The sequence below is a fragment of the Rhineura floridana genome, chromosome 5, assembly GCF_030035675.1.
Source record: "Rhineura floridana isolate rRhiFlo1 chromosome 5, rRhiFlo1.hap2, whole genome shotgun sequence".
Lineage (NCBI taxonomy): Eukaryota > Metazoa > Chordata > Lepidosauria > Squamata > Rhineuridae > Rhineura > Rhineura floridana.
In genome coordinates, this window is record NC_084484.1 from 161103896 (window position 1) to 161129209 (window position 25314).

At 44.2% G+C, this 25314-nt stretch overlaps 1 protein-coding gene across 1 annotated transcript in view; it reads left to right on the forward strand.

Annotated features, from left to right (window-relative positions):
• Positions 1-3563: 3563 nt before the first annotated feature.
• The window catches only part of LOC133386120 (uncharacterized), a 50294-nt gene continuing 28543 nt past the window's right edge, over positions 3564-25314 (forward strand). Inside the window, exons 1-4 of the mRNA XM_061629728.1 lie at positions 3564-3639; positions 4517-4666; positions 5667-5838; positions 6508-6767. Of these exons, the coding sequence (XP_061485712.1) occupies positions 3606-3639; positions 4517-4666; positions 5667-5838; positions 6508-6767 (616 nt within the window). The 5' untranslated portion in view covers positions 3564-3605. The remainder of the gene's footprint in view (positions 3640-4516; positions 4667-5666; positions 5839-6507; positions 6768-25314) is intronic.

Below are 25314 nucleotides of genomic sequence, written 5' to 3' on the forward strand. Positions count from 1 at the left end.
TAGAGCGCATTGCAGTAGTCCAATCGAGAGGTGACCAGGGCATGTACTACCAGTGGGAGCTGATGAACAGGGAGGTAGGGTTGCAGCCTCCGGATAAGATGTAGTTGATACTAAGCTGCCTGGCTCACTGCCGAAATCTGAGCCTCCATGGACAGTTTGGAATCAAGAACAACCCCAAGGCTGCGGACCTGATCCTTCAGGGGTAATCTTATCCCACTGAGTTCCAGGTCAACAATACCCAACCTTCCCCTGTCACCCACGAGTAGCACCTCGGTTTTGTCAGGATTAAGCTTCAGCCTGTTCCTTCCCATCCATCCACTCACGGATTCCAGGCACTTGGACAAGGTCTTTACAGCCAACTCTGGTGAAGATTTAAACGAGAGATAGAGCTGCGTGTCATCAGCATATTGGTGACACCGCAGCCCAAATCTCCTGATGATGGCTCCCAGCGGTTTTAGATAGATGTTAAATAGCATGGGGGAGAGGATAGAACCCTGTGGCACTCCGCAAGTGAGGGGCCAAGGGTCTGAAACCTCATCCCCCAATGCTACCTGTTGATTCCTGTCAGAGAGAAAGGAACGGAACCACTGTAAAACAGTGCCTCCTATTCCCAAACCTCCCAGGCGATCCATCAGGATACCGTGGTCAACGGTATCAAAAGCCGCTGAGAGATCCAGGAGGACAAGAAAGGTGAATTCTCCCCTATCTAATGCCCTCCTCATATCATCCACCAGAGCGACCAAGGCTGTTTCAGTTCCATGTCCAGTCCTGAAACCCGATTGGTATGGATCCAAATAATCCGTTTCCTCCAAGTGTGCTGACAGCTGATTTGCCACCACTCGCTCAATGATCTTGCCCAAAAATGGCAAATTCAAAATGGGGCGAAAGTTGTTCAAAACTTGGGGATCCAAGGAGGACTTTTTCAAGATAGGTCTTACAATTGCCTCCTTGAGGGCCGATGGCATTACACCCTCCTTCAAGGATGCATTTACCACCGCCCTGATCCCTTCGCCCAATTTCTCTTTGCAGTTCATAAGGAACCATGAAGGGCAAGGATCAATCAGACAGGTGGTAGGCTTTACAGTTGAAAGTACCTTGTCCACATCCTCAGAAGTAAGAGGCCGGAACCGATCCCATTGAACCGGATTGCAGCTGGCCAACTCTGGATCATCTACTGCATCCACGGCGTACGGAATCGAGTTCTTTAGGTGTTCGACTTTATCGGCAAAGTGCCTTGCCAATTTGTCACAGGAAGCCTTAGAATGTTCCAGGGGTTCCTGGGCAACTGGACCAACCAGGCTTCGGACCACCTGGAACAGCTTCCTGGGACAGCACTCTGCGGATGCAATAGAGGCAGCAAAGAAATCCTTCTTTGTTGTCTTTATTGCCACCTGGTAGGCAGCTATTGCTGCTCTAACCTGTGTTCGAACATCCTCAGAATGGGATTTCCACCACCGGCGTTCTAGTCGTCTCACCTCCTGTCTCAGACTGCGCAACCGGGGTGTGTACCACGGTGCTGTCTGGGTTCTGTTCAGGGGGAGAGGACGTTTCGGAGCCACCCGGTCTAATGCCCTGGTGATTCCCTCATTCCATTCCATCACCAGTGTTTTGACCGGGCGACCTTCAGCAGGTTCCAAGTCCCCAAGCGCAGTCAGGAATCCAACTGGATCCATCAGGCGCCTGGGGCGGACCATTCTAATAGGTCCTTTACCCCTGCGGAGGGTGTGTGGCATCGAGAGATCAAAGTTCACCAGATAGTGATCTGACCATGACACGGGGGTAGAAGAAATAGCCCCCAACTTCAGACAACTCACCTCTGTTCCCAGGACAAATACAAGGTCGAGAGCATGACCGGCTACAAGTGTGGGCTCAATATTACTAAGGCACAGTTCCCAGGAAGCCATGGTTTCCAGGAAATCACGAGGGGCTCCAATGAGAGTGGTCTCGGCATGCACGTTAAAGTCCCCCAACACTAACAGTTCTGGGGTCAGTGTTTATACATCCGAGACCACCTCAAGCACCTCGGTCAGGGAGTCTGCCGTGCAGCGGGGTGGGCGGTACACAAGCAGAATCCCCAAACTGCCCTTCGGGCCCAACCTCCAGTACATGCAATCAATGAACTTGGTCCTTGGGAGTGGAGGCCTGGTGAAAACCAGAGACTCCCGATAGATGACTGCCACTCCCACTCCCCGCCTTCCTACCCTCGGTTGCTGCACGCAATGGAAATCTGGTGGACACATGGCCTCAGGAATGGGAGCTGAGGCTTTGTCCAACCAGGTCTCCGTGATACACACCAGGTCTGCACACTCATCCAGAATCATATCATGGATGACATGTTTTTTGTGTTACAGACCTGGCGTTACACAGCAGCAGTCGAAGGTCGGTAGGAATCCTGCTTCCCCCAGTTGACTTCTGGTTTTGGGCAGACCCGGAACAGGGGATGGGTATTAAGCATCTATCCCTTGTTTCTCTAAGTTGACGTGGTCTGCCACTAACATCAATCCAGTGCTTGCCGCCCAAACTTGGTATGGCAGTTCTGGTGGTATTATATCCTCATCTGGTGCCTTTTTTTGTTATTGTTAACCTAGCAATCAAGGCCTTTATTTCTTTGGGTAATACTAGTTTCATTCTGGTAAAAAAAATCTACTTCTTTTAAGACTGGTTGTGTTTCTGGTCCTCCTGTACTCCACAAGTTTCTGAAAAGTATGATGTCCAAGATTCTGCAGAAATTTGTGCTTCTGTTGGAATTCTAATCTCTTTCATGGCATATGACAGTAAATCCCAACATTTATTTCCTCTCTTTCACTGCTAAGTTTAAATCCTGCCATAACTTAAGATCCTTTTTCTTTTGCTGTAGGAGTTTTTTTTATAAGATGCTTGGAAATAAATAAATTCTTTAGTAGCTCCTGTTGTTTTTAATTTTCATGGAAGGCTCATGTATTTAGCTAATTTTTTTCATAGCTAGACTACATTCTGCATCAAACCATCCAAATGTTGACCACTCAAAGTCTTTGATAACAATGACTGTACTACGAGAGGTCTAAGTTATCATGATATGCATAATTTACCACATTTAGATTTTTCATAATATGTGGGGGGTCGCTCAAGCATTTGGGGTTCTTATAACTTTCCACCTATAATGGCATCTACAGCAGGGCTCCATTGCACTCTTGTCTTTCTCATTACTGCTCCATCTCCTTTGTGTGTTTTCATTATTTCTATAAGTGTTAATTTCAAGCTGTAATTTAATTAGCAACAGCAGATAGGTCACTCTCTGTCCTATCTAATACTATCTGTAGAATAAATCCAGGGCAACAGTGATTTAGGAAGGTGTAACTACCTGCTGATTTATCTAAAGAGGTACTATGTAAAGTAAAAAAGGTAATTAATTAATAAAATCTAAGAGTATTTTTACCCTGCTTATTTGACTTCTTATGTCTATAAACATGTCCAAAAGGGGAGATTTCCTCATGATGGATTTCCATTGAGAAAAAATACCTCCTACTGGTGTTCCTATTCTTGCATTAAAGCCCTCCAAGATCAGGTGTCTGGCTGCTGGATATCTCTGATCTATATACTCCAACAGATGAGTCAGAACTCTCCAGATGTTCCATATTTCTAATACTGTTTCACCTGGAGGTAAGTATATGTTAGCACAAACAAGAGTTCCCCACTGTTCATTTTAAATTGTAACTGGGAAAGCAGTATTTTTATTGCACTAGCCTCATAAAACATGGGACTCGCCATATATTTCCACTGAAATAAAGATGGCCCACCTCCCTCTTGCTTGTCCTTTATGGCTAATTCTTATTGCTGGGTGGTAAAACTGTCGATAACCACAAAATGGTTGAGAGCTATTTTCTTGGGCTCATGATGCTTGAGTACAGTAACTGTAAATCACTGTAAAGACATTTCAAGCGGTCTATCCAATATTTCCCCCACCTCTGGTAAGGTCCATGTCATACAGCTCTGTTAGTCAGCCCTCATTTTTTGTTTTCGCTATCCCTCTTCCTATCTATAAACTTTCATTGTTAGTAGGTGGGGAAATGTGTCTATAGTGTTCATTTTCTTATAACAGGGCTCTTTCCCAGAGATTATCTCTGTTCACGTTGTTCTAAATGCCACCTACTGTTGCCCATCCTTCTCTTTGAGTTCTGAAGTACTTCCTGGTTGCCAAATTGCATGGTTCTGCATCCTGGAATAGATCCACCCAAAATTCCCACCAGCTCTAGCTCTTTATAGAAATGAAAGTGCAACCAGAAAAGCCAGTCAATCCATTTTATTGTATCAAGCAAAAGTAATTGCATGTCCCTCTAGGGGCATTTTCTGAAAAGCAGGGCTCGGGGAGATTTTGATCAGAAGAGAGTAGACTCAGCCAAAATTTCTGGGGTATTAATTCTCAAGGCTGTTAGTCTTCCATTAGGTTTTGACAGGTAGATCTGGAATTGACTTCTAATGGACCTCTCTGTCTGCACTCTGATCTTCCTGATCATCTCCTGCTCCTTCTGGGATACAGAAAGCCGACAGTATCATTCTGTCCTCAAAACATTAAATGGAGGACAATGGGGCGAATGGGGGCCCATTGTGTTATGTCGTGAAGGATATGCAAACGGATTCTCACTGAAGCCTTCCTACAAGCTCCTTTTCAGACACCTCAATGTTAAGGGTAATTAATGGTCATAATATTTTTCTAAAGTTTCTTCCCATCTTCTTTTCTGAACTCTACACACACACACACACACACACACAGAGAGAGAGAGAGAGAGAGAGAGAGAGAGAATATAAAGTTGAGGAAACAATTTCTTCTTCTTTAGAAGAGATTCTGAGATGGAGGGATGGATTTTAAAGTCAAGCAAAAGATGTCAGCAAGCATTGAGAGACATGGGGAGTGATTGTAGGTCAAGGATCAAGAGAGATGGGAAGCTATTGCAGTTTTTCCAGCCAAGCCCACCCCAGTGCTAGGATAGGGAGGGCTGGAAATGCTAAATGTGTATGTGCGGGCACACATACACAGCTGTGTTTGCATGTGGGTTTTTGTATGAGTGTGTATATATGAGTGTGTGATTGCATGTACGTGTGTGTGTGAACATAAGAAGAGCTTTTCTGGATCAGGCCAAAGCCATCTCATCCTTTTAATTTTTATTTGATTTTGTATTGCACAAAATGTATATACTGCTTGATTAAAAACACCTCTAAGCTGTTTACAAAGAACATTGCAAATTATCAGTAAAACACTTAAAAACAACTAATAAGAACATTTAAAAACAATTAGAACAGCAAAAAATTAAAAGGATTAAAACACATCAACATCTATGTGTCTGGATAGACTTGCCTAAACCAAAAAGTGTTACGCAGATGCCAAAAGGACTACAGCGAAGGCACCTGCCAGATGTCAATAGTGGAGGGTTTTAGTGGTGGTTCCTTTCTAGTGCGGTGAGTCTGACTCCTTCATTATTGACTTTCAGAACAAATCTAAAAACATTCCTGTTTGCTCAGGCAGTTTTTGGCTGAAAGACACTGTTCCAGGCAACCTGCAGATCACTAAATGAAAGAATATTTAACACTGGTTTCAGAATTTTAATTTTGTCATTGCTGTTTCTGCCACCCTCAACTCTTTCAGGTGGAGGGATGGGATATAAATTGAATAAATAAATAAATTCTAAATGTTGGCATGATTAGAATCCTAGGTTGCAGCAACAGCTTTATCATAATCTCTTTTTCTGTTCTTAATCAGATACATGTACATCAAGGTGCTGAACCTTGGCAGGATGATATGGCCCTCAATGGTGTCCGTCTCCACTGCACCACAGGTGCAGTAATTGAGTCTTTATCTGGACCGTGAGTATTTTTTTGATTTCTCTCCTTTGATCTGTTGCTTGGAAGTGAGGGGCTGGCTGAATTTTTTTATGTTACATCAAATCAGCACTGAGAAAGGATAATGAAACATTCTTTGCTCTCAGAAACTAAGAGCTCCAGCTCCAGGTGATTCCAGGATTCCATCCTTTTATTATATATTATTTGACAACTCTAAGTTGTTCAGATGTAACAATATAAAATATTCATTTAACATACCATTAAAATCATACATTAAAAACGAATGAATGTTTTAGATTGTTCTGTAAACTAGTTAGAGGTGCTGTATTCAAATAAGTGGCATATAAGTTTTGTTAAATAAAAATATAAATAAGAAAATGATTTCTACATATCCCACTTGACCTGACTGCTTGAAAGCAAACCATTTCTCTCTCATTTCAAATCTTATCTTCATAGAGAGTAGAGCCGCCCTGGGCTCCCGATGGGAGCAAGGGCGGGATATAAATCAAATAATAAATAAAATAAATAAATAGAGAGAATTCTCAAACCTGATGCAGAGATGATGAATGTGCTTAAGTATATATTTATCAGAACATTGCCACAACTGTCTTTTTTTCATAGGTGGGGAGACTGGTTTGACTTTATGTACTGCTACAACAGCAACCTGGTTGCCTTTGATTTGAATGTTGAATGACAAACATACCACGTGGAAAATACAGCAGCCAACAACATCTTATTCATGTGTGAAAATGGGAGGCGCCTGGAGGACTACAATGGACTACAATGGGGTGTTTTTGGTGGATGGAGGAGGTGCTCTGTTGGTTCCATATGTGGGATCCAAACAAAGGTACAGCCTGATCAGGGTGATGGTGATGATACATCACTTAATGATGTTAGGCTTTTCTGCTGTGAGAGAACCATAAATGTTTCATCCTGCTACAACATAGCTGTATGTGTTCCAATGGTTTGCTGCTCATTTGAAGCTTAACCTCAATTAAATGTTAAATAAATAGTTGTGTTTGTTCTTATTTTGAACTCAGTTACTTCATGCTGCATGTTTTATTTCTGGAGAGGAGACCAAAAAAGAACAAAATGAAAGAGCAATTGGGGCATAACCATCTCACAGTCTTCACCTGGTGCCCTCTAATTATTTTGGACTACAACTTTCATTAGCTCCAGCCAGCACAGTCCAAAATATCTGGAGGGGCTACCAAATAGGGATTGATGTTTAACTATAGAATAAATATCTGGCTATAAGATCAACCATACTAAATCTGAGTAGTTTGGAATTAATCTACAGAACCAGACTTTGTAAGTGTTAAAATATATAGCAACAGCATTGTTAAATTATATTCTATTACTTGGACAAACAAATCAATTAAATATCCAATCTGGACACAGGAAAGTCTCCATCTTCCAAATATTCAAACTCAGTTTATTACCCTCATCCAGACCTCTACTGCTTTCAGGCACTGGTCTAGGGCTTGCATGGCCATTCGTAATCCAGATATTCTGGAGAAATAGAGCTGTGTCGTCTGCTCAGTGATGAGATTGTGCTCCAATACTCCTAAACTCCCCAATGGCTTTATGCAGAAGTTCAATAGCATTTAGTACAAAAAAGTGCCCTTTGTCATCCCAAAGCACAAGTGTCAGTAGGCTGAAGATGTCTCCTCCATTGTTATTTTCTGGACTCAATTGTGAAGGTAGGGAGAGATGCACTGTAATACAGTGGTCCCAGTAACCATCCTGAACAGTCAGTTCAGGAGGATACCACGATGCATGGTATAAAAAGCCATTGAGAGGATGAGTAACAGTGTCACACTCTCCTCCTTATCTTGGTAAAGGTAATCTATCAGGGCAACCAAGGCTGATTCACTCCCAAAACCAGGCCTGAACCCAGATTGAAGTGTTTCCAGATAATCAGTGTCATTCAAGAGCACTTGCAGCTGCTCCACCACAATGGTGTCCAGCAGCATTGGTGACTGGCCAGTAGTTATTACACACCTTTGGGTTCAGGGTGGTTTTTTTAAGGAATGGACAGAAAACCAACTCTTTAAGGCCCCCTGGCAATATTGATATACTATTGTTGGAATTTATTTGAAATTGCATTAGCAGGGTTTTTTTTAACGTTCATGTGCTCAGAATTTTTCTGCATGAAATTAGAGTTAGAAAGAGCACCAGCAACTCCTGTCTTTGATTCTGTCTTTTGCTTTTGGATGGACATGCTACTGCCCAGTCTTAGCTACACTAAAATCCTGGATTTCTGGATGGTTCTGTTTGAACAATCTCTACCAGTAAGATGGAAAAAAAATGGTTTTGGAATGAACCAGCCAGTCTCTTCTCCATTATCTGAAACTAGACAAACACAAGTCACACACATGACAAGCAAGACCCCTCCTACACAAACAGAGAGAGAGATTGAGACTGAGAGAGAGAGAGAGCACAGAGCTTCAAAATGGACCTTGAAGTCCCACCTACATTGCCTGGGTAAGAGACGTCCTGGTTCATTTACCAGTTTTCCCCCCCAGTCTTCCTTGTATTGGCCTGAATTTGTCTAATTTCTCCATAGCATTTGTCAGCTACAGTTGTGACTACATTCACTGACTGAAAACACTGAAACACTTCTTACTTCTTGCATAGAATGGTTCACATTTTCCGTTATAATTCTTATTCTATAAGGGCTCAAGACTTATTTTTTAATTTTTTTTATTGTATCTTAATCATAAAATACATAAGAACATAAGAACATAAGAAGAGCCTGCTGGATCAGGCCAGTGGCCCATCTAGTCCAGCATCCTGTTCTCACAGTGGCCAACCAGGTGCCTGGGGGAAGCCCGCAAGCAGGACCCCAGTGCAAGAACACTCTCCCCTCCTGAGGCTTCCGGCAACTGGTTTTCAGAAGCATGCTGCCTCTGACTAGGGTGGCAGAGCACAGCCATCACGGCTAGTAGCCATTGATAGCCCTGTCCTCCATGAATTTGTCTAATCTTCTTTTAAAGCCATCCAAGCTGGTGGCCATTACTGCATCTTGTGGGAGCAAATTCCATAGTTTAACTTTGCGCTGAGTAAAGAAGTACTTCCTTTTGTCTGTCCTGAATCTTCCAACATTCAGCTTCTTTGAATGTCCACGAGTTCTAGTATTATGAGAGAGGGAGAAGAACTTTTCTCTATCCACTTTCTCAATGCCATGCATAATTTTATACACTTCTATCATGTCTCCTCTGACCTGCCTTTTCTCTAAACTAAAAAGCCCCAAATGCTGCAACCTTTCCTCATAAGGGAGTCGCTCCATCCCCTTGATCATTCTGGTTGCCCTCTTCTGAACCTTTTCCAACTCTAGAATATCCTTTTTGAGATGAGGCGACCAGAACTGTACACAGTATTCCAAATGCGGCCGCACCATAGATTTATACAACGGCATTATGATATCGGCTGTTTTATTTTCAATACCTTTCCTAATTATCGCTAGCATGGAATTTGCCTTTTTCACAGCTGTCGCACCCTGGGTCGACATTTTCATCATGCTGTCCACTACAACCCCGAGGTCTCTCTCCTGGTCGGTCACCGCCAGTTCAGACCCCATGAGCGTATATGTGAAATTAAGATTTTTTGCTCCAATATGCATAATTTTACACTTGTTTATATTGAATTGCATTTGCCATTTTTCCGCCCATTCATTCAGTTTGGAGAGGTCTTTTTGGAGCTCTTTGCAATCCCTTTTTGTTTTAACAACCCTGAACAATTTAGTGTCGTCAGCAAACTTGGCCACTTCACTGCTCACTCCTAATTCTAGGTCATTAATGAACAAGTTGAAAAGTACAGGTCCCAATACCGATCCTTGAGGGACTCCACTTTCTACAGCCCTCCATTGGGAGAACTGTCCGTTTACTCCTACTCTCTGCTTTCTGCTTCTTAACCAATTCCTTATCCACAAGAGGACCTCTCCTCTTATTCCATGACTGCTAAGCTTCCTCAGAAGTCTTTGGTGAGGTACCTTGTCAAACGCTTTTTGAAAGTCTAAGTACACTATGTCCACTGGATCACCTCTATCTATATGCTTGTTGACACTCTCAAAGAATTCTAATAGGTTATCTTGTACGTCGCCCAGAGTGGCTGGCCAACCAGCCAGATGGGCGACTAATAAATTGAATAATAATAATAATAATAATAAAAGGTTACTGAGACAGGACTTTCCCTTGCAGAAGCCATGCTGGCTCTGCTTCAGCAAGGCTTGTTCTTCTATGTGCTTAGTTAATCTAGCTTTAATCATACTTTCTACCAGTTTTCCAGGGACAGAAGTTAAGCTAACTGGCCTGTAATTTCCGGGATCCCCTCTGGATCCCTTTTTGAAGATTGGCGTTACATTTGCCACTTTCCAGTCCTCAGGCACGGAGGAGGACCCAAGGGACAAGTTACATATTTTAGTTAGCAGATCAGCAATTTCACATTTGAGTTCTTTGAGAACTCTCGGGTGGATGCCATCTGGGCCCGGTGATTTGTCAGTTTTTATATTGTCCATTAAGCTTAGAACTTCCTCTCTCGTTACCACTATTTGTCTCAGTTCCTCAGAATCCCTTCCTGCAAATGTTAGTTCAGGTTCAGGGATCTGCCCTATATCTTCCACTGTGAAGACAGATGCAAAGAATTCATTTAGCTTCTCTGCAATCTCCTTATCGTTCTTTAGTACACCTTTGACTCCCTTATCATCCAAGGGTCCAATCGCCTCCCTAGATGGTCTCCTGCTTTGAATGTATTTATAGAATTTTTTGTTGTTGGTTTTTATGTTCTTAGCAATGTGCTCCTCAAATTCTTTTTTAGCATCCCTTATTGTCTTCTTGCATTTTTTTTTGCCAGAGTTTGTGTTCTTTTTTATTTTCTTCATTCGAACAAGACTTCCATTTTCTGAAGGAAGACTTTTTGCCTCTAAGAGCTTCCTTGACTTTGCTCGTTAACCATGCTGGCATCTTCTTGGCCCTGGCGGTACCTTTTCTGATCTGCGGTATGCACTCCAGTTGAGCTTCTAATATAGTGTTTTTAAATAACTTCGAAGCATTTTTGAGTGATGTGACCCTCTGGACTTTGTTTTTCAGCTTTCTTTTTACCAATCCCCTCATTTTTGTGAAGTTTCCTCTTTTGAAGTCAAATGTGACCATGTTGGATTTTCTTGACAATTGGCCATTTACATGTATGTTTAATTTAATAGCACTGTGGTCACTGCTCCCAATTGGTTCAACAACACTTACATCTCGCACCAGGTCCCGGTCCCCACTGAGGATTAAGTCCAGGGTTGCCGTCCCTCTGGTCGGTTCCATGACCAACTGGTCTAGGGAATAGTCATTTAGAATATCTAGAAACTTTGCTTCTTTGTCATGACTGGAACACATATGCAGCCAGTCTATGTCCGGGTAGTTGAAGTCACCCATTACTACCACATTTCCTAGTTTGGATGCTTCCTCAATTTCATATCTCATCTCAAGGTCTCCCTGAGCATTTTGATCAGGGGGACGATAGATCGTTCCCAGTATTAATTAAATGTAAATGTAAATGTAAATTTAATTTTTAGGTCGCCTATCTGGCCAAAGCCAATAAAATACATGGATCCTGAGACACTTTATTTGACATGTGTTGAACCAAAGTTTGATTGAACAACGTTTTAGCTAAATGTACAGAGAGTTTCTGAAATGTACTGCTATGTACTGAGATGTAATACTGAACTGATGATGCAATGTACTGAAATGTATTGCAAGATGTATTGTAGAAATGTGTTATTGTTGTAATGGATTTACAGACATGATGAAAAAGGGGGGCTGTTGGCATTAGGCCATACTGCCTAAGGATATTTTCATCAGGTCTGGAAAGTTACAAGCATGTGTTTTGAGAAGCAGTCTTATCTGCCATGTCTGGCCTGAGAGAGCAGACTTGAAGGTCAATCAGGTTGTCATGGTAACGGGAGATAACAGCTGGGAAAGTTGTAACAGAGTCCATGTGTTGTTTTTTCTTCTGAATTATGCCTCTGAGCTGAGAGGCTGTCTTTTGTGTTCATCTATGGAGAGAGATGTACCAGAAGGGGGGTGACTGAAGAATCTCTACATGTATTTACTCTTAAGCCTCTGGCCTTAATGTCTTTCAATAAAGACTCTTAACATGCTCTGAAGAAGTTTCTTGCTCAACTTAACTCCAACGTAATGTATGCTGTTTCACACAACAACGCACACAAGCCAACACAATAAACACTTCACGAGGAGGTGCGAGGTTCTTTATGGTAGTGATAGATGATTTTTTGAGATACACTCATCTTTATTTGCTCAAGCATAAAAGTGAAGCTGAGCAGAAGCTGAAACTGTTCATTAAGAGAATCGAAACTCAACATGGCACCACGGTGGGGGCTATACGCTCAGACCAGGGGGAGGAATTCATGAGTAAAGCATTGCATGAAGTGCTGGCAAGTAAGAAAATAGCACTTAAACCTTCCAATGGAACTGCTGAGAGAAAAAACAGGGTGCTTCAGGAAGCAATGAGAGCCATGTTAATGGATTCCAGTTTAGGGAATTCTTTCTGGGCAGAGGCAATTATGTATGCGAATTACATTCACAACAGGGTGTTACACAGTGCACTTGGAATGTCACCTTATGAGAAACTCACTGGGAGAAAGCCGAAAGTGCAACACATTCAGAAATTCGGGGCTAGATGCTGGGTCCACATTCCACAGGGGAAAAGAAGGGGCAAACTTGCACCCAGAACCCAACAGGGATTTGTTCTGGGGTTTCAGAATGCATATTTCAGAGTTTGGATTCCAGAAACACAGCAATTAATTCTGAGCAGAAGCATTAAAGTTGCAGAAAGCCTTGGGATCAAAAACAAACAGTCATTCTTACAGGGTCAGCTGACACACAAGCACAAACACAAGCACAAACATTTAAACCAAACCTTGACGTAAAAGTGGAAGGCACACAAATTCCTCTTAGGGATGCATTAAATGAACTCATTTGTGGGAAACGAAGATCAAAGAAACGCAAGGCTGAGGAAATGGAATGTCCTGCGCAGACTGTACCAAGCACCAGCTCAAATGGGGGGGCTGAGAGAGCAGAAGCTCTAGTGCCTTTAAGACGTTCTCAGAGATCAAACATTGGCAAACCGCCTGATAGATTCACGGTAGGATTAATAACCAATCCTGGAATGCATAAGGAGGTTGAAATGGATCCTGAGACATTGTATCTGACTTGTGTTCAGCCAAAGTTTGATTGAATGAAGTTCTAGCTAAATGTACAGAGATGTTCTGAGCTGTACTGAAATGTAAACTGAATCTGTATGATGCAATGTATTGAAATGTATTACCTTTGTATTGTAGAAACGTTGTAATGGATTTACAGACATGATGAAAGGGGGAAATGTTGGCTTACTAGGCCGTACTACCAATGTGTTTTTTCATCAAGTCTGAAATGTTTCAAGATGTATGGGAATAGTTCTGTGTTATCAGCTATGCTGGCCTGAGAGAGCAGACATTCAAGGCCAGACAGGTTGTCATGGTAACGGGAGATAACAGCTGGGAAAGTTGTGACAGCATGCTGTTAGTTCTTCCTTCTTCTGTGTGTGTCTTTGAAGCAAGCAGTTCTACCTAGTTCTATCTTGAAGGGGGGGTGAAACTCTACATGTATCTACTTTAAATGCCTTAGGCCGTAATGTCTTAGTAAAGACTCTTAAAACTTTCTCAAGCCTCTGTGATGCTTCTTTACCATCTTACATCCAACGTAACGTGTTGTTTCACGCAAGAACCGCCAAACATCAACAGAGAGAGCAGGGGTGGGGCTGTAGGGTGAGTGAGTGAGTGACTGAGCGAGTGGGGGTGGGGGTGGTAGGATGAGTGAAGGGGTGAGCTAGTGGAGGGTGAGTGAGCAGGGGCAAGAGAGTGGGGGTGGGGGTGTTAAGACGAGTGAGTGAGTGAATGAGTGGGGGTGACAGAGTGGGGTGGGGGTGGTAGGACGAGTGAGCGAGCAGGGGGTGAGAGAGTGGGGGTGGTAGGACAAGTGAGGGAGTGAAAAAGCAGGGGTGAGCGAGCTGGGGGTGAGCGAGCAGGGGATGGGGTGTTTGGAACAGTGCGGGAGTGAGCGAGCAGGGGTGAGTGAGAGGGGTGGGAGGCATTAGGACAAGTGAGGAAGTGAGTGAGCAGGGGTGGGGGCATTAGGAAGAGTGAGTGAGTGGGGGGCAAGTGGGGGTGGGGGCATTAGGGCCAGTGAGCAAGCAGGCAGGTGGGCGGGTGGCAGGAGGAGGGCGAGCTAGCTCTGGAGTGAGTCCGGAGATCACCCCTGAAAGCCGGAAAGGTCTGGTAACCCTAATTCTCTCTCTCTCTCTCTCTCTTTCTCTCTGTCACACACACACACACATATCATCATCATCATCACTCACCTCCTAACAGAGCCCGAGGGAAGAGCAATGCTGCACAGAAGCCCAGTGTGAGGCACATGTCTTTCGTCCACTAATCACAGGAGCAGAAGACTTCCCCTGCTTCCCCCTAAAGTAACATCCAAAAGTAACGCCAGAAACGTTGCAGCTGAAAAGGAATGAAATTACCACTCGTTCTGTTACAAGCAAAATGTAAAGAAGTTACCCACTCATTACTCAAAAAAGTAATAAATTACAAGTAACTCGTTATTTGTAACAAGTTACTTCCAAGCTCTGGTCAATAGGACACATTGCTGGCCGCATCAACGCAAACACCTTGTCTACGTCATCGGGCCCCATCAACTGAAACCATTCCTAAGAAGTTGCAGCAGACATTGCACTGGATACCTCATTGGGGAGTACAGTAGATGTGGATGGTACATCAAGACTGCTATGGAAGCGAGCGTCTTTACCCTCAAAGTTCCTTGCAAACAATTCACAGTGGGCCTCTGAAGGGTCTAAAACTCCATTTCCTGGAGGTGATGTCAACAGACCCCTGACAATACAGAAAAGCTCCACTGGACAGCTAATTGAGGATGTGATGGAAGCAGAGGCCTTCTTCGCCGCCCTCACCGCCACACAGTAGGCATGGTTATGATGTTTTACTCATGTCCGATCAGCCTCACAGCACGTCTTTTGCCACTTGTGCTCTAGCTGTCGTCCAGCCTATTTCATTGCCCTTAGCTCACTGGTGTACCAAGGTGCAAACCAGGCTCCACAATGCCAGAGAGGGCGCTCGGGGGCAACTGTCTCAAGAGCCCAATACGCCTCGCTGTTGCACAGCATGACAAGGGCTTCAACAGGATCACCAGCTCTATCTACTGGGAACTCCCCCAGGGCATTCAGGAATCCAGTAGATTCCATTAGTCTCTGGGGGCAGACCATCTTAATCTGTCCACCACCCCTGCAGGGAAGGACTGGAGCCATAAGTGTAAACTTCACCAAGAAGTGATCTGACCATGACAATGGGGTGACATCCACCACCACCCATCTTCAGACCACCCCTTCCTCCATCTGGAGAAAAACCAAGTTGAGGGTATGCCCTGCCCTATATGTCAGGCCAGTGACAACTTGAGACAGCCCCATGGTCGTCATGGAGGCCATGAAGTCCCGAGCTGGAACACTACAGGCAGCCTCAGCATGGACATTGAAATCACCCAGCACTATCGTTCTGGGCTCCTCTAACACCACAGCTGAGACAGCCTCCGCCAGCTTGGTCAGAGAAGCTGCCGGGCAGCAGGATGGATGGTACACCAGCAGCAACCCTAGTTTACTGTCTCCTCGGCCCGACACCAGGTGCAGGCCCTCACAGCCAGCTCCAAGACAGAGTGGTTTCCTGGTGACAGAGATGGAAGTTCTGTAGACCACAGCAACTCCTTCCCCCCCCGTCCCTGCAGCCTGTGTTGGTGTTGCACTGAGTATCCAGGTGGGCAAAACTGTGTCAGATCAACTCCTCCCAGCTCACTCACCCAGGTCTCAGTAAAGCACACCAAATCGGTCAATATCTTTTCATTAAAAGCTGTGACAAGGCAGTAGCATGCTCACCCAAAAGCAAAATATAGCATCAAAGTCAGACAATCCTCTTCTGCATTTTGGGTTCTGCCTCTTCCTCATTCAAGTATAGCAACTTGTCAGGCCTGTTGTAATTCTGGTTGGGCAGCACCCTATGCCCTCCCTTTCCTTCTCAACAACGTGTGAAAAGCAGAGCAGTGGAGTGTGACACCCTTCCCTGGCTCTCCCTGTCAGGTTCCTACCTGCTCGTGGCTACTGCCTTTCACTAGGCACCACCAGGGACTCCACCAGTCTGGACTGTCCTTTATATGGTTTCTCTCTCCGCTCTAGCACAGATCTCACTAGATCCCCCTGCTAGGCAGCACCACCAGTCACGTCCTGTAAACAATATTCCCAGAGACTTTGCCTGAGTCTCTCTCTATCTGGTTACTTTTGTGACTGCGTGCTTATGCTGTTCCCAACCCCTTTGTATCTATATAGATAACTCATATAACTCTGGGTTGCGCTGGATACTTGTAATGTTATTATTCTTCTCTTCACCGCTGCCACCATTCGTTACTGTTTCCCTTCAGCCTTGGTAATTACCTTGCCCTCTCTTCTGGTCTGTATATTCCCCAGCCAAGGATCAGGCCTTCGGTAAACCAAAATAGTATTTATTAAATAACAGAAATAACAAGATTACTTTTATAATGTTACATAAGTGTATGGTTTTATCTATTCCTGAGGTACTTGACTTATTATTAATCCGAACTCTCACCCCCTCTTTCTCCACACTCTCCTGACATCCAACCCCAAACACCTTCTTCCTCTCACATCCACTAACCAACACCCACCGACTATCACCCACCCAGATTCAACTGTCATTCTTCCATTTATACTCCCAACCTTTCAAACGCTCAGCCAATCATCCAGCATTCTACTGCTCATGTACTCCCCCCTCCTCTTTCACTCCACTTACCATATATCTTCTATATAAACAGCACTTACCATATTTACATTAATACAGGAACATCACATGGAGTCTCACTTGCAGTCTCACAGATGCCTGTTTTCCTACAACCAGAATAAGAGGGACCCTGAGCAAAAGAATGAAGTGTGAATGCAGATAGCCTGTGAGTGGGGCAGGTGAATGAAATGTGGGGGTTGTCTGTCCTGAGCAGCACCTGCCCTGATCTGCTGCTCTGCCACTGAGCAGAGCAGATGGAAGGTTATCGGAGCTTTGTTGTTGTGTACCTTCTTCCCCATTCCTTTAAGTGCTTCCAAAACCAGAAGTGCCAGGGAGGGGAGGCAAGAATGTTGCTGCCCAAAGAATAAGCAGTGTCCTTTTATTTTTTATTTTTGTATCAGGCCCAACAAGAAGGGGATGTAGATGGTACTACTGTACCAGGCCCAGACTCTGAGCTTTCTTTAAAAGAAAAATTAAGTCTTACCCTTGTAAGCCTGAGATAATCCTAAAGAGCTAAGCCCCAGCTGATAGTTGAGCCATCAGCCTCAAGTAACACATCATTGGCTGGCAGCAGTAGCTGGGAGGAACCAGCCACACATATAAAGTCAGAGCACCCTAGCGAGGAAGCCTGCTCCACGAGCTAGAGGGAGCCCCAGCTGATGAAGCGTCAAGGCGAGTTAAGCAGCAGAGCGAGTTCGGCAGCAGGGCGAGGAGGCCAGGGCCCCCCACTCTCCCCGTCTGTTCCCTGACCTCAACTAAACCACAGTCTCCAACCCATTGACGTAATAAACCTTAAACAAAACTATGCAGGTAAGAAGCCAGCAGGGGTGTGGGGGCTTTCCAGTGTTTTGCACCGCCTGCAGCATGTACGACTATCTGCCTGTTGGACAGAAGTCGTAGGTGTGCTCTCGGTGCAATGAGCTCCTGGCTCTCCGGGAATGACTTCATTTCCTTGAGGCCAAGGTGGCGGACCTGGAAAAGCGGAGAGAGGCAGAGAGGTGTGTGGAGGAGGCCTTCAGGGACGTTATAGTTGTGTCCCACTCCAGCGATGATAACTCTCCTGCTATCATGGAGAATGATGGTCCCGGGGAAGGAGAGCATCCAGCTGAGGAAGAGGGAAACAATCCCTTAGAAGGGACCCATTCCTTGGGGGATGAGCAGCTATCCTCTCGTGCCGAGGATATATCTCCAGGGGGTGGAGGGATCCTTGTAGTGGGTGATTCGATCATTAGGAACATAGACAGTGGGGGGTGTGATGGGCGTGTAGACCGCAAGGTGTTTTGCCTGCCTGGTGCAAAGGTTGCGGATATAGCCCATCGTTTAGATAGTTTGGTAGACGGTGCTGGGGAGGAGTCAATGTCAAACAACACTGAAAACCCACAATTGGTCAGTTTTCTCACAGACAACATGTTATGAGACAGTTCTGGTACAAACAAACAATCTGACAGTATTCCAAGCTTATCAAATCTCACCAGTCCACGAGCCTCCACATTTTTCTGCGATCCATCCGCTAGTTGCACAAAGTCCTGCTCATCTGTAGACGTGTAAAACAAACTCCTGTCTGTAATTAATATATGGCTCGCACCGCTGTCAAGAATCCAGTCAACAGGTCCTAAATCTTGAGACTTCTGTTTACAAACAAAGTTCACACTGTCGCTATGCGTCTTCCAGCCTCCGTCCCTGGAGTTTCGCTTGACTGCACAGTCTTTCTGGAGATGCCCACGAGCTCCGCAAACATAACAAGCCTTTAGCCGCTGCTGCTCCTGCTTGTAATCCTGCTTGCTTCCGACTGCCTCCTTCGGCACAGCACTTTTCTTCGCCTCTTGTCTCCGCTGCCATTCCTGGGACAAATCCTGCAACGTGTCCCACATCTGTTTAGCCGACGGCTCATCTCTCACATACATCAGTTGAGAATCCGATAGAGCCAAGATTATAAACGCCTGCGCCCTCTGCTCTCGGCACTTTCAGGCCGCGGTCAGTACCGCCGGGGGGTTTCCTTCAATCACGTCAAATAAATCCTCTGTTATCAAGAAAGCACGCATCCTCAGCTTCCAGCTGGCGTAATTCTTTTCCGTAAGTTTCTCCATTGGCAAGCCTCCAGACAAGTTTACAGCCATCTCTGCTCACCTCTGTCTGGCACAATCAATCAAGCTGTCCTCTGGATTTCCGTCTGCTGTTCAGACCAGCCACTTACTCCTGTGTAACGTGCTGTGGATCTGGGCCCATAACCCTGTTGATGTTTGGCGGTTCTTGCGTGAAACAACACGTTACGTTGGATGTAAGATGGTAAAGAAGCATCACAGAGGCTTGAGAAAGTTTTAAGAGTCTTTACTAAGACATTACGGCCTAAGGCATTTAAAGTAGATACATGTAGAGTTTCACCCCCCCTTCAAGATAGAACTAGGTAGAACTGCTTGCTTCAAAGACACACACAGAAGAAGGAAGAACTAACAGCATGCTGTCACAACTTTCCCAGCTGTTATCTCCCGTTACCATGACAACCTGTCTGGCCTTGAATGTCTGCTCTCTCAGGCCAGCATAGCTGATAACACAGAACCATTCCTATACATCTTGAAACATTTCAGACTTGATGAAAAAACACATTGGTAGTACGGCCTAGTAAGCCAACACTCTCACCCCCCTGCCCCAACCCCACTCACTCACTCACCGTACAGCCTGCACCCCAGCTCTCTTGCCCACCCACCCCTTCACTCACCCTAAGCCCCCTCCCCCCACACATAGACACAAAGTGGTACAGAAGCAAGGAACCTTCAGGAGGAAGCAAGAGGAAACATGGCCTTTCATGGACTGGAATAGTCTTATAACAGTGTAATACATGATTTGGTAACTTTCCATTTAGGCTACTGCAGTGTGGTCTACATGGGACTGCCCTTAAAGATGGTCTGATAGTGGCAGCTGGTGCAACATGTAGCCACCAGGTTAATGAGTGGCAGAACTAGGTGGGACCATGTCCCACCACTCGTAAAAGAATTGCACTGGTTGTCTATTTGCTGTTGGATCCAATTTCAGCTTACTTTGCTATATAATGCCATATATACCTTGGGACCCAAGTATTTGAAAGAATGCCTCTCCCAGTACATGCCAACCTATGCCTTAAGATTTGCTGGGAAGCCATACTGAAAGTTCCATCTATAACTGCAGCACATTCCACAGTGGCTCATAACAGAGCCTTCTTGATTATGTGGGGGACACTTCCCTCCATCAGATGTACATTTCTTCCCCTTCTTGACATAACACCTGGTAAAGTTATATCTATTTCATCTGGCCTTTGGGGACTGAAAAAATGGTTGGCTGGTTTCTGTGCAATGTAACATCTGTATTGCTGCTATTGTGTAATTGAATTGTGATTATTATTATTTTTGCATTTTATTGCATTCTTTGTATACTACAAGACCCTTTGTTGAAGGGTGGTCTAAAAATAGAAAGAAAGAAAGAAAGAAAAGATTTGTAGAAAGAAAATCCACCCCCGTCGCTCCCTCTCTCACCCCTCCACCCCCCTCTCTCGCTGCCCTTTCCCACACACATAGACACAAAGTGGTACAGAAGCAAGGAATCTTCAGGAGCAAACAAGAGGAAACATCTTAACTTCTTTGTCCTTATCTTGAGGGAAGTTCCTTCCCTAATTCCATTACCAGCTGTTCTTTGAATCCACACTTTGACAACTTATTTTGGATGAATTTTCTGTTTGATTTTTTGTGAACCTATGATGTAGTATTCAGTTAATGAATAGTGCTATGACTGTGTTGAAAGGCAGGTGTGCAAGCTCACTTTTCAATGCTTTCTATGTTGGGAATTATACATACTAGAAGCTATCTCAAGTCTCTGAGTGTCTCTTCTTTTGTAACCCATATAGTGCCATCCATGCACTAGAGCAGTGGTTCCCAACCTTTATGAGCACGGGATCCTCTTTATAAGCTGAAACATTTTTGTGACCCCCTCCCCGCAGGGAGGCAGGCTGGCTGCCAGGAAGGAAGGGGGAAAGCAGCCTTTCTTTGCAGCCTTGCTTCTTTTTGCTTCACAAAAAGCCCTCTCCTCTCATTCTAAGTAAGGGTGCTGTCAGTAGCGGCAGTGCAAGGAGACAGGAATCAGTGATAGTAATCCCCTCTTCTTCCTGGTAACTCAACCCTCAGTCTCCTTTGGCATCTGCCATGTATTTTATAGGCAGATGCCTGCCCTTAGTGTGCCTGAAAGACGCTCTGGCGCTTCAGCAAAAGGCCTCCCCTGTCGTTTGGAGCAAGGGGGAGGTGTCATCTGCAGCGGCAGTGGAAAGCAGACAGTGTAGAGGGAGTGAATACTGTTTTAAAAAATAATAATAAATAATTCATTTCTTTACTGTTCACGGCCCCCTCTGGATTACTTCACGGCCCCCCTGGGGGTCCCGACCCCCAGGTTGGGAACCACTGCACTAGAGGTTAGTATCAACAGGCTTTGGAAGACTCCACAAGATTTCTGAGAAATGGGCTGTTTGTGGAAAATCACAGGAGTCAGTGGGTCTAAGTAGCTTGACTGGCTCTTTGTCAGGCTGATGAAGGGTTAGATATCACCTATCCTCTAACCACTTTTCTGTCCTAAAACCCCTTTCCCAAAACAGCTTTGCTTACCAAAAAATGGTATTGGAGCACTGTTACATTAGTATGTAACATATAGTTTGCCCCTAGCGCGGGGCGGGGGTACCTCTGCAATGATAAAGGTTTGAATCACCTGAACTCACCTGATCTAGAGTTGCCTTAGTTCTTGCAAGATTTGAAAATGAAAAGTGATAGAATTTTATATTAGTTCTGATTGTCTGTTGCTCTATCATAGGCTAAGCATTTTTTGCCTTTCTATGGCAAAAACTCCAACTTCAGTCTGAGGCCTGCTGCAATGCATTTGCTAGACACTTCCAGGAAAAAATCTTTTGCATCCGCCGGGACTTGGACTCCAATGTTATCACAGTTGAATCAAATGAGGTATCCAGAACACAGTCTTGTCCTGATTTTTTGGATGAATTTCAGTTGGTACAGCTTGAGGAAGTTGACAAAGTGCTTGGACGGGTGCATGCAGCCACTTCTTGGCTGATAAAAGCTAACAGGGATGGAACAGCCGGCTGGGCCAGGAAAGTGATTAATGCCTCATTACGAGAGGGAGTGGTCCCTGACTGCCTAAAAGAGGCAGTGGTGAGACAACTTCTGAAGAAATCTTCCCTGGATCTGGAAAATTTTAATAACTACAGGCCGGTAGCAAATGTTCCATTCCTGGGCAAGGTTCTGGAATGAGTGGTTGCGGACCAGCTCCAGACACTCTTGGATGAGACCGATTATCTGGATCCATTTCAATCGGGTTTCAGGCCCGGGTTTGGCACAGAGACAGCCTTGGCCGCCCTGTATGATGACCTTTGCCGGGAGAAAGACAGGGGGAGTGTAACTCTGTTGATTCTCCTTGACTTATCAGTGGCCTTTGATACCATCGACCATGGTATCCTTCTGGGGAGACTCGCTGATTTGGGAGTTGGAGGTACTGCTTGGCAGTGGTTCTGCTCCTACTTGGCGGGTCGTCTCCAGAGGGTAGTGCATGGGGAGTACTGCTCAGCACCCTGGGCTCTCCAGTATGGAGATCCGCAGGGGTCAGTTCTATCCCCCATGCTTTTTAACATCTACATGAAGCCACTGGGTGCAGTCATCAGGAATTTTGGAGTGCGTTGTCACCAGTATGCTGATGACACGCAACTCTACTTCTCTTTTTCATCTGTTTCAGGTGAGGCTGTCAATGTACTGAACCGGTGCCTGGTTGCGACAATGGACTGGATGAGAGCGAATAAACTGAAGCTCAATCCAGACAAGACTGAAATACTGTTAGTGGGTGGTTCTTCTGACCAGATGGTGGATGTTTATCCTGTCCTGGATGGGGTTGCACTCCCCCTGAAGGAGCAGGTTTGTAGTTTGGGCATTCTTTTAGATCCATCTCTGTCACTTGAGGCTCAGGTAGCCTCGGTGGCACGGAACGCTTTCTACCAACTTCGGTTGGTGGCCCAGCTACGCGCCTATCTGGACAGAGACAACCTTGCTTCAGTTGTTCATGCTCTGGTAACCTCTAAATTAGATAATAATAATAAAATAATAAAATTTTATTTTTAGGCCGCCTATCTGGCCGAATGAACGCTCTACGTGGGGCTGCCTTTGAAGACGGTTCAGAAACTGCAGCTCGTGCAAAATGCAGCAGCCAGATTGTTAACAGGGACCAGGCGGTCCGAACATATAACACCGATTCTGGCCCGCTTGCACTGGCTGCCTATATGTTTCCGGACTCGATTCAAGGTGCTGGTTTTAACCTATAAAGCCTTACACGGCTTGGGACCACATTACCTGTTGGAACGCCTCTCCCGATATGAACCTACCCGTACACTTCATTCAACATCAAAGGCCCTCCTCCGGGTGCCTACTCAGAGGGAAGCTCGGAGGATGGCAACAAGAAAAAGGGCCTTCTCAGTGGTGGCCCCCGAACTGTGGAACGATCTACTTGTTGAGGTACGCCTGGCGCCAACATTACTATCTTTTTGGCGCCAGGTTAAAACCTTCCTCTTCTCCCAGGCATTTTAACATTTTAACATTTTAACATCTATGTTTTTAACTTTTTAACATTTTAATTCAGCATTTTAGTATACTAGTATTTTCGTAGTTTAGTATGTTTAAATAGTTTTCTTTGTGTTTATTGTATATTGAAGTTTTACTGTTGTGAACTGCCCAGAGAGCTTCGGCTATGGGGCAGTATAGACATTTAATAAATAAATAAATAAATAAATGTGTTCTAATCATTTGAATTTGGCTTTGTTGTTATGTGCCTTCAAATCAATTATGACTTACCTATGAATCAGTGACCTCAAAACGCATCTGTCATGAACCACCCTGTTCAGATCTTGTAAGTTCAGGTCTGTGGCTTCCTTTATGGAATCCATCCATCGCTTGTTTGGCCTTCCTCTTTTTCTACTCCCTTCTGTTTTCCCAGCACTATTGTCTTTTCTAGTGAATCATGTCTTCTCATGATGTGTCCAAAGTATGATAACCTTCTTTTAGAAATGTTTTTAATCTTAGATGTCTTGAAAGGTTTTTTTTAAGTAACGTTTTTGAAGATGTTTTGTTTTGATGTGTTTTAAAGTTTGTTTTGATGATGTTTTAATGTTTTTGGTGCTTTTGTTTGCCGCTCTGGGCCCTGGGAGGAAGGGCAGGATATAATAATAATAATAATAATAATAATAATAATAATAATAATAATAATAATAATAATAATAATAATAATAATAATAATGAGATAGTGGGTTGTATAGGGCACTGTCCTTCAACCTTGGGTCCCCAGATGCTTTTGGACTACAACTCCCATCATCCCCAGCCAGCTTAGCCACTGGTCAAGGGATCATAGGAGTTGTAGTCTGTTGCCCCCCCACCTGCCACCACACTGTTTGTAGCAGAACGGGACATGTTTTATTTACCCATCACACTCTCATAGCAATGCTGCTACTAGGGATTCTGCTTTATTCCCTCAGCCGTTGCTATAAACAACCAGGTTTACAGGCCAGCCTCACTCCCTCTGTATCTTTGTCTTTTTATAAGATCACAGCTATGGGCTGCTCCCTTGACCTGAGGTAAACTCCACTGCCACCATTGATAATGTTTCAAAACCTTTGTTTGTGTTCAGTCAACACATATGCCCTTTTTGATAGCTGACCAAGAACTAGGTGTGCTTGAAAACTAAACAGATTTTATTCAACAGAAAAACAAAAACAAGATTACTTCAACTCAGTTACTAAGCATGTGGTTACGTTTAGTTGTTCTTTAGTTCAAATTTAATACACTTAATAAGTTCCTTAATTACTATGCCAATAACCTATTCCACTACCCCTAGATAAACCTCTCAAGTCCTATCTCTACCAAAGTCCTGTCTCATAAACCAAACTAAACGATACTCTGCTCTACACTACACTTTGCCCTGTCCTACTCACAGACTTTTCCATCTGACAACTGTCAAAGCTTCAAAATTTAAACATTCAACTCTCAGCCACTCAGCCAATCACAACACAGCACACACCAACATTCTACTCAATCATTCCCCTGCTGAACACTAACTACTATCATATACGGTTAATATAAACAACTTACCATATGTTCTCCATTACTTCAGCAGAAAATATAACAGTAAAGCATGGAACATCTAGGGTTGCCATATTCCAGTTCCACAAATCCGGGTGGGCTAATTTGCATATTATGCAATTATGTAAATTAAGTATATTAATGGTTGCACTGTTCAGTTGTTTTGTTTTTCTGCCTAGTAATTACCACCAAAAGTAAGGGAGGATGTGAGGAATCTTTAAAAAAAAACCTTACATTTTCAGCCTTAAATGCCCAGACTTTAGTTTCCAATACCATGGAATATTTATTTATTAAGAGGATTTATATCCTGCCCTTCCACTGTTAAAAACAGAGCTGAGGGCAGCTTGCAAACATAATGAAAACAATAAAAATACATGATCAATATAAAAACATAATAAAATACAAAATAGAAACAAACAAAACAAGTCAATGCAGCAGTATAAAAATTGTACAACTTTTAAT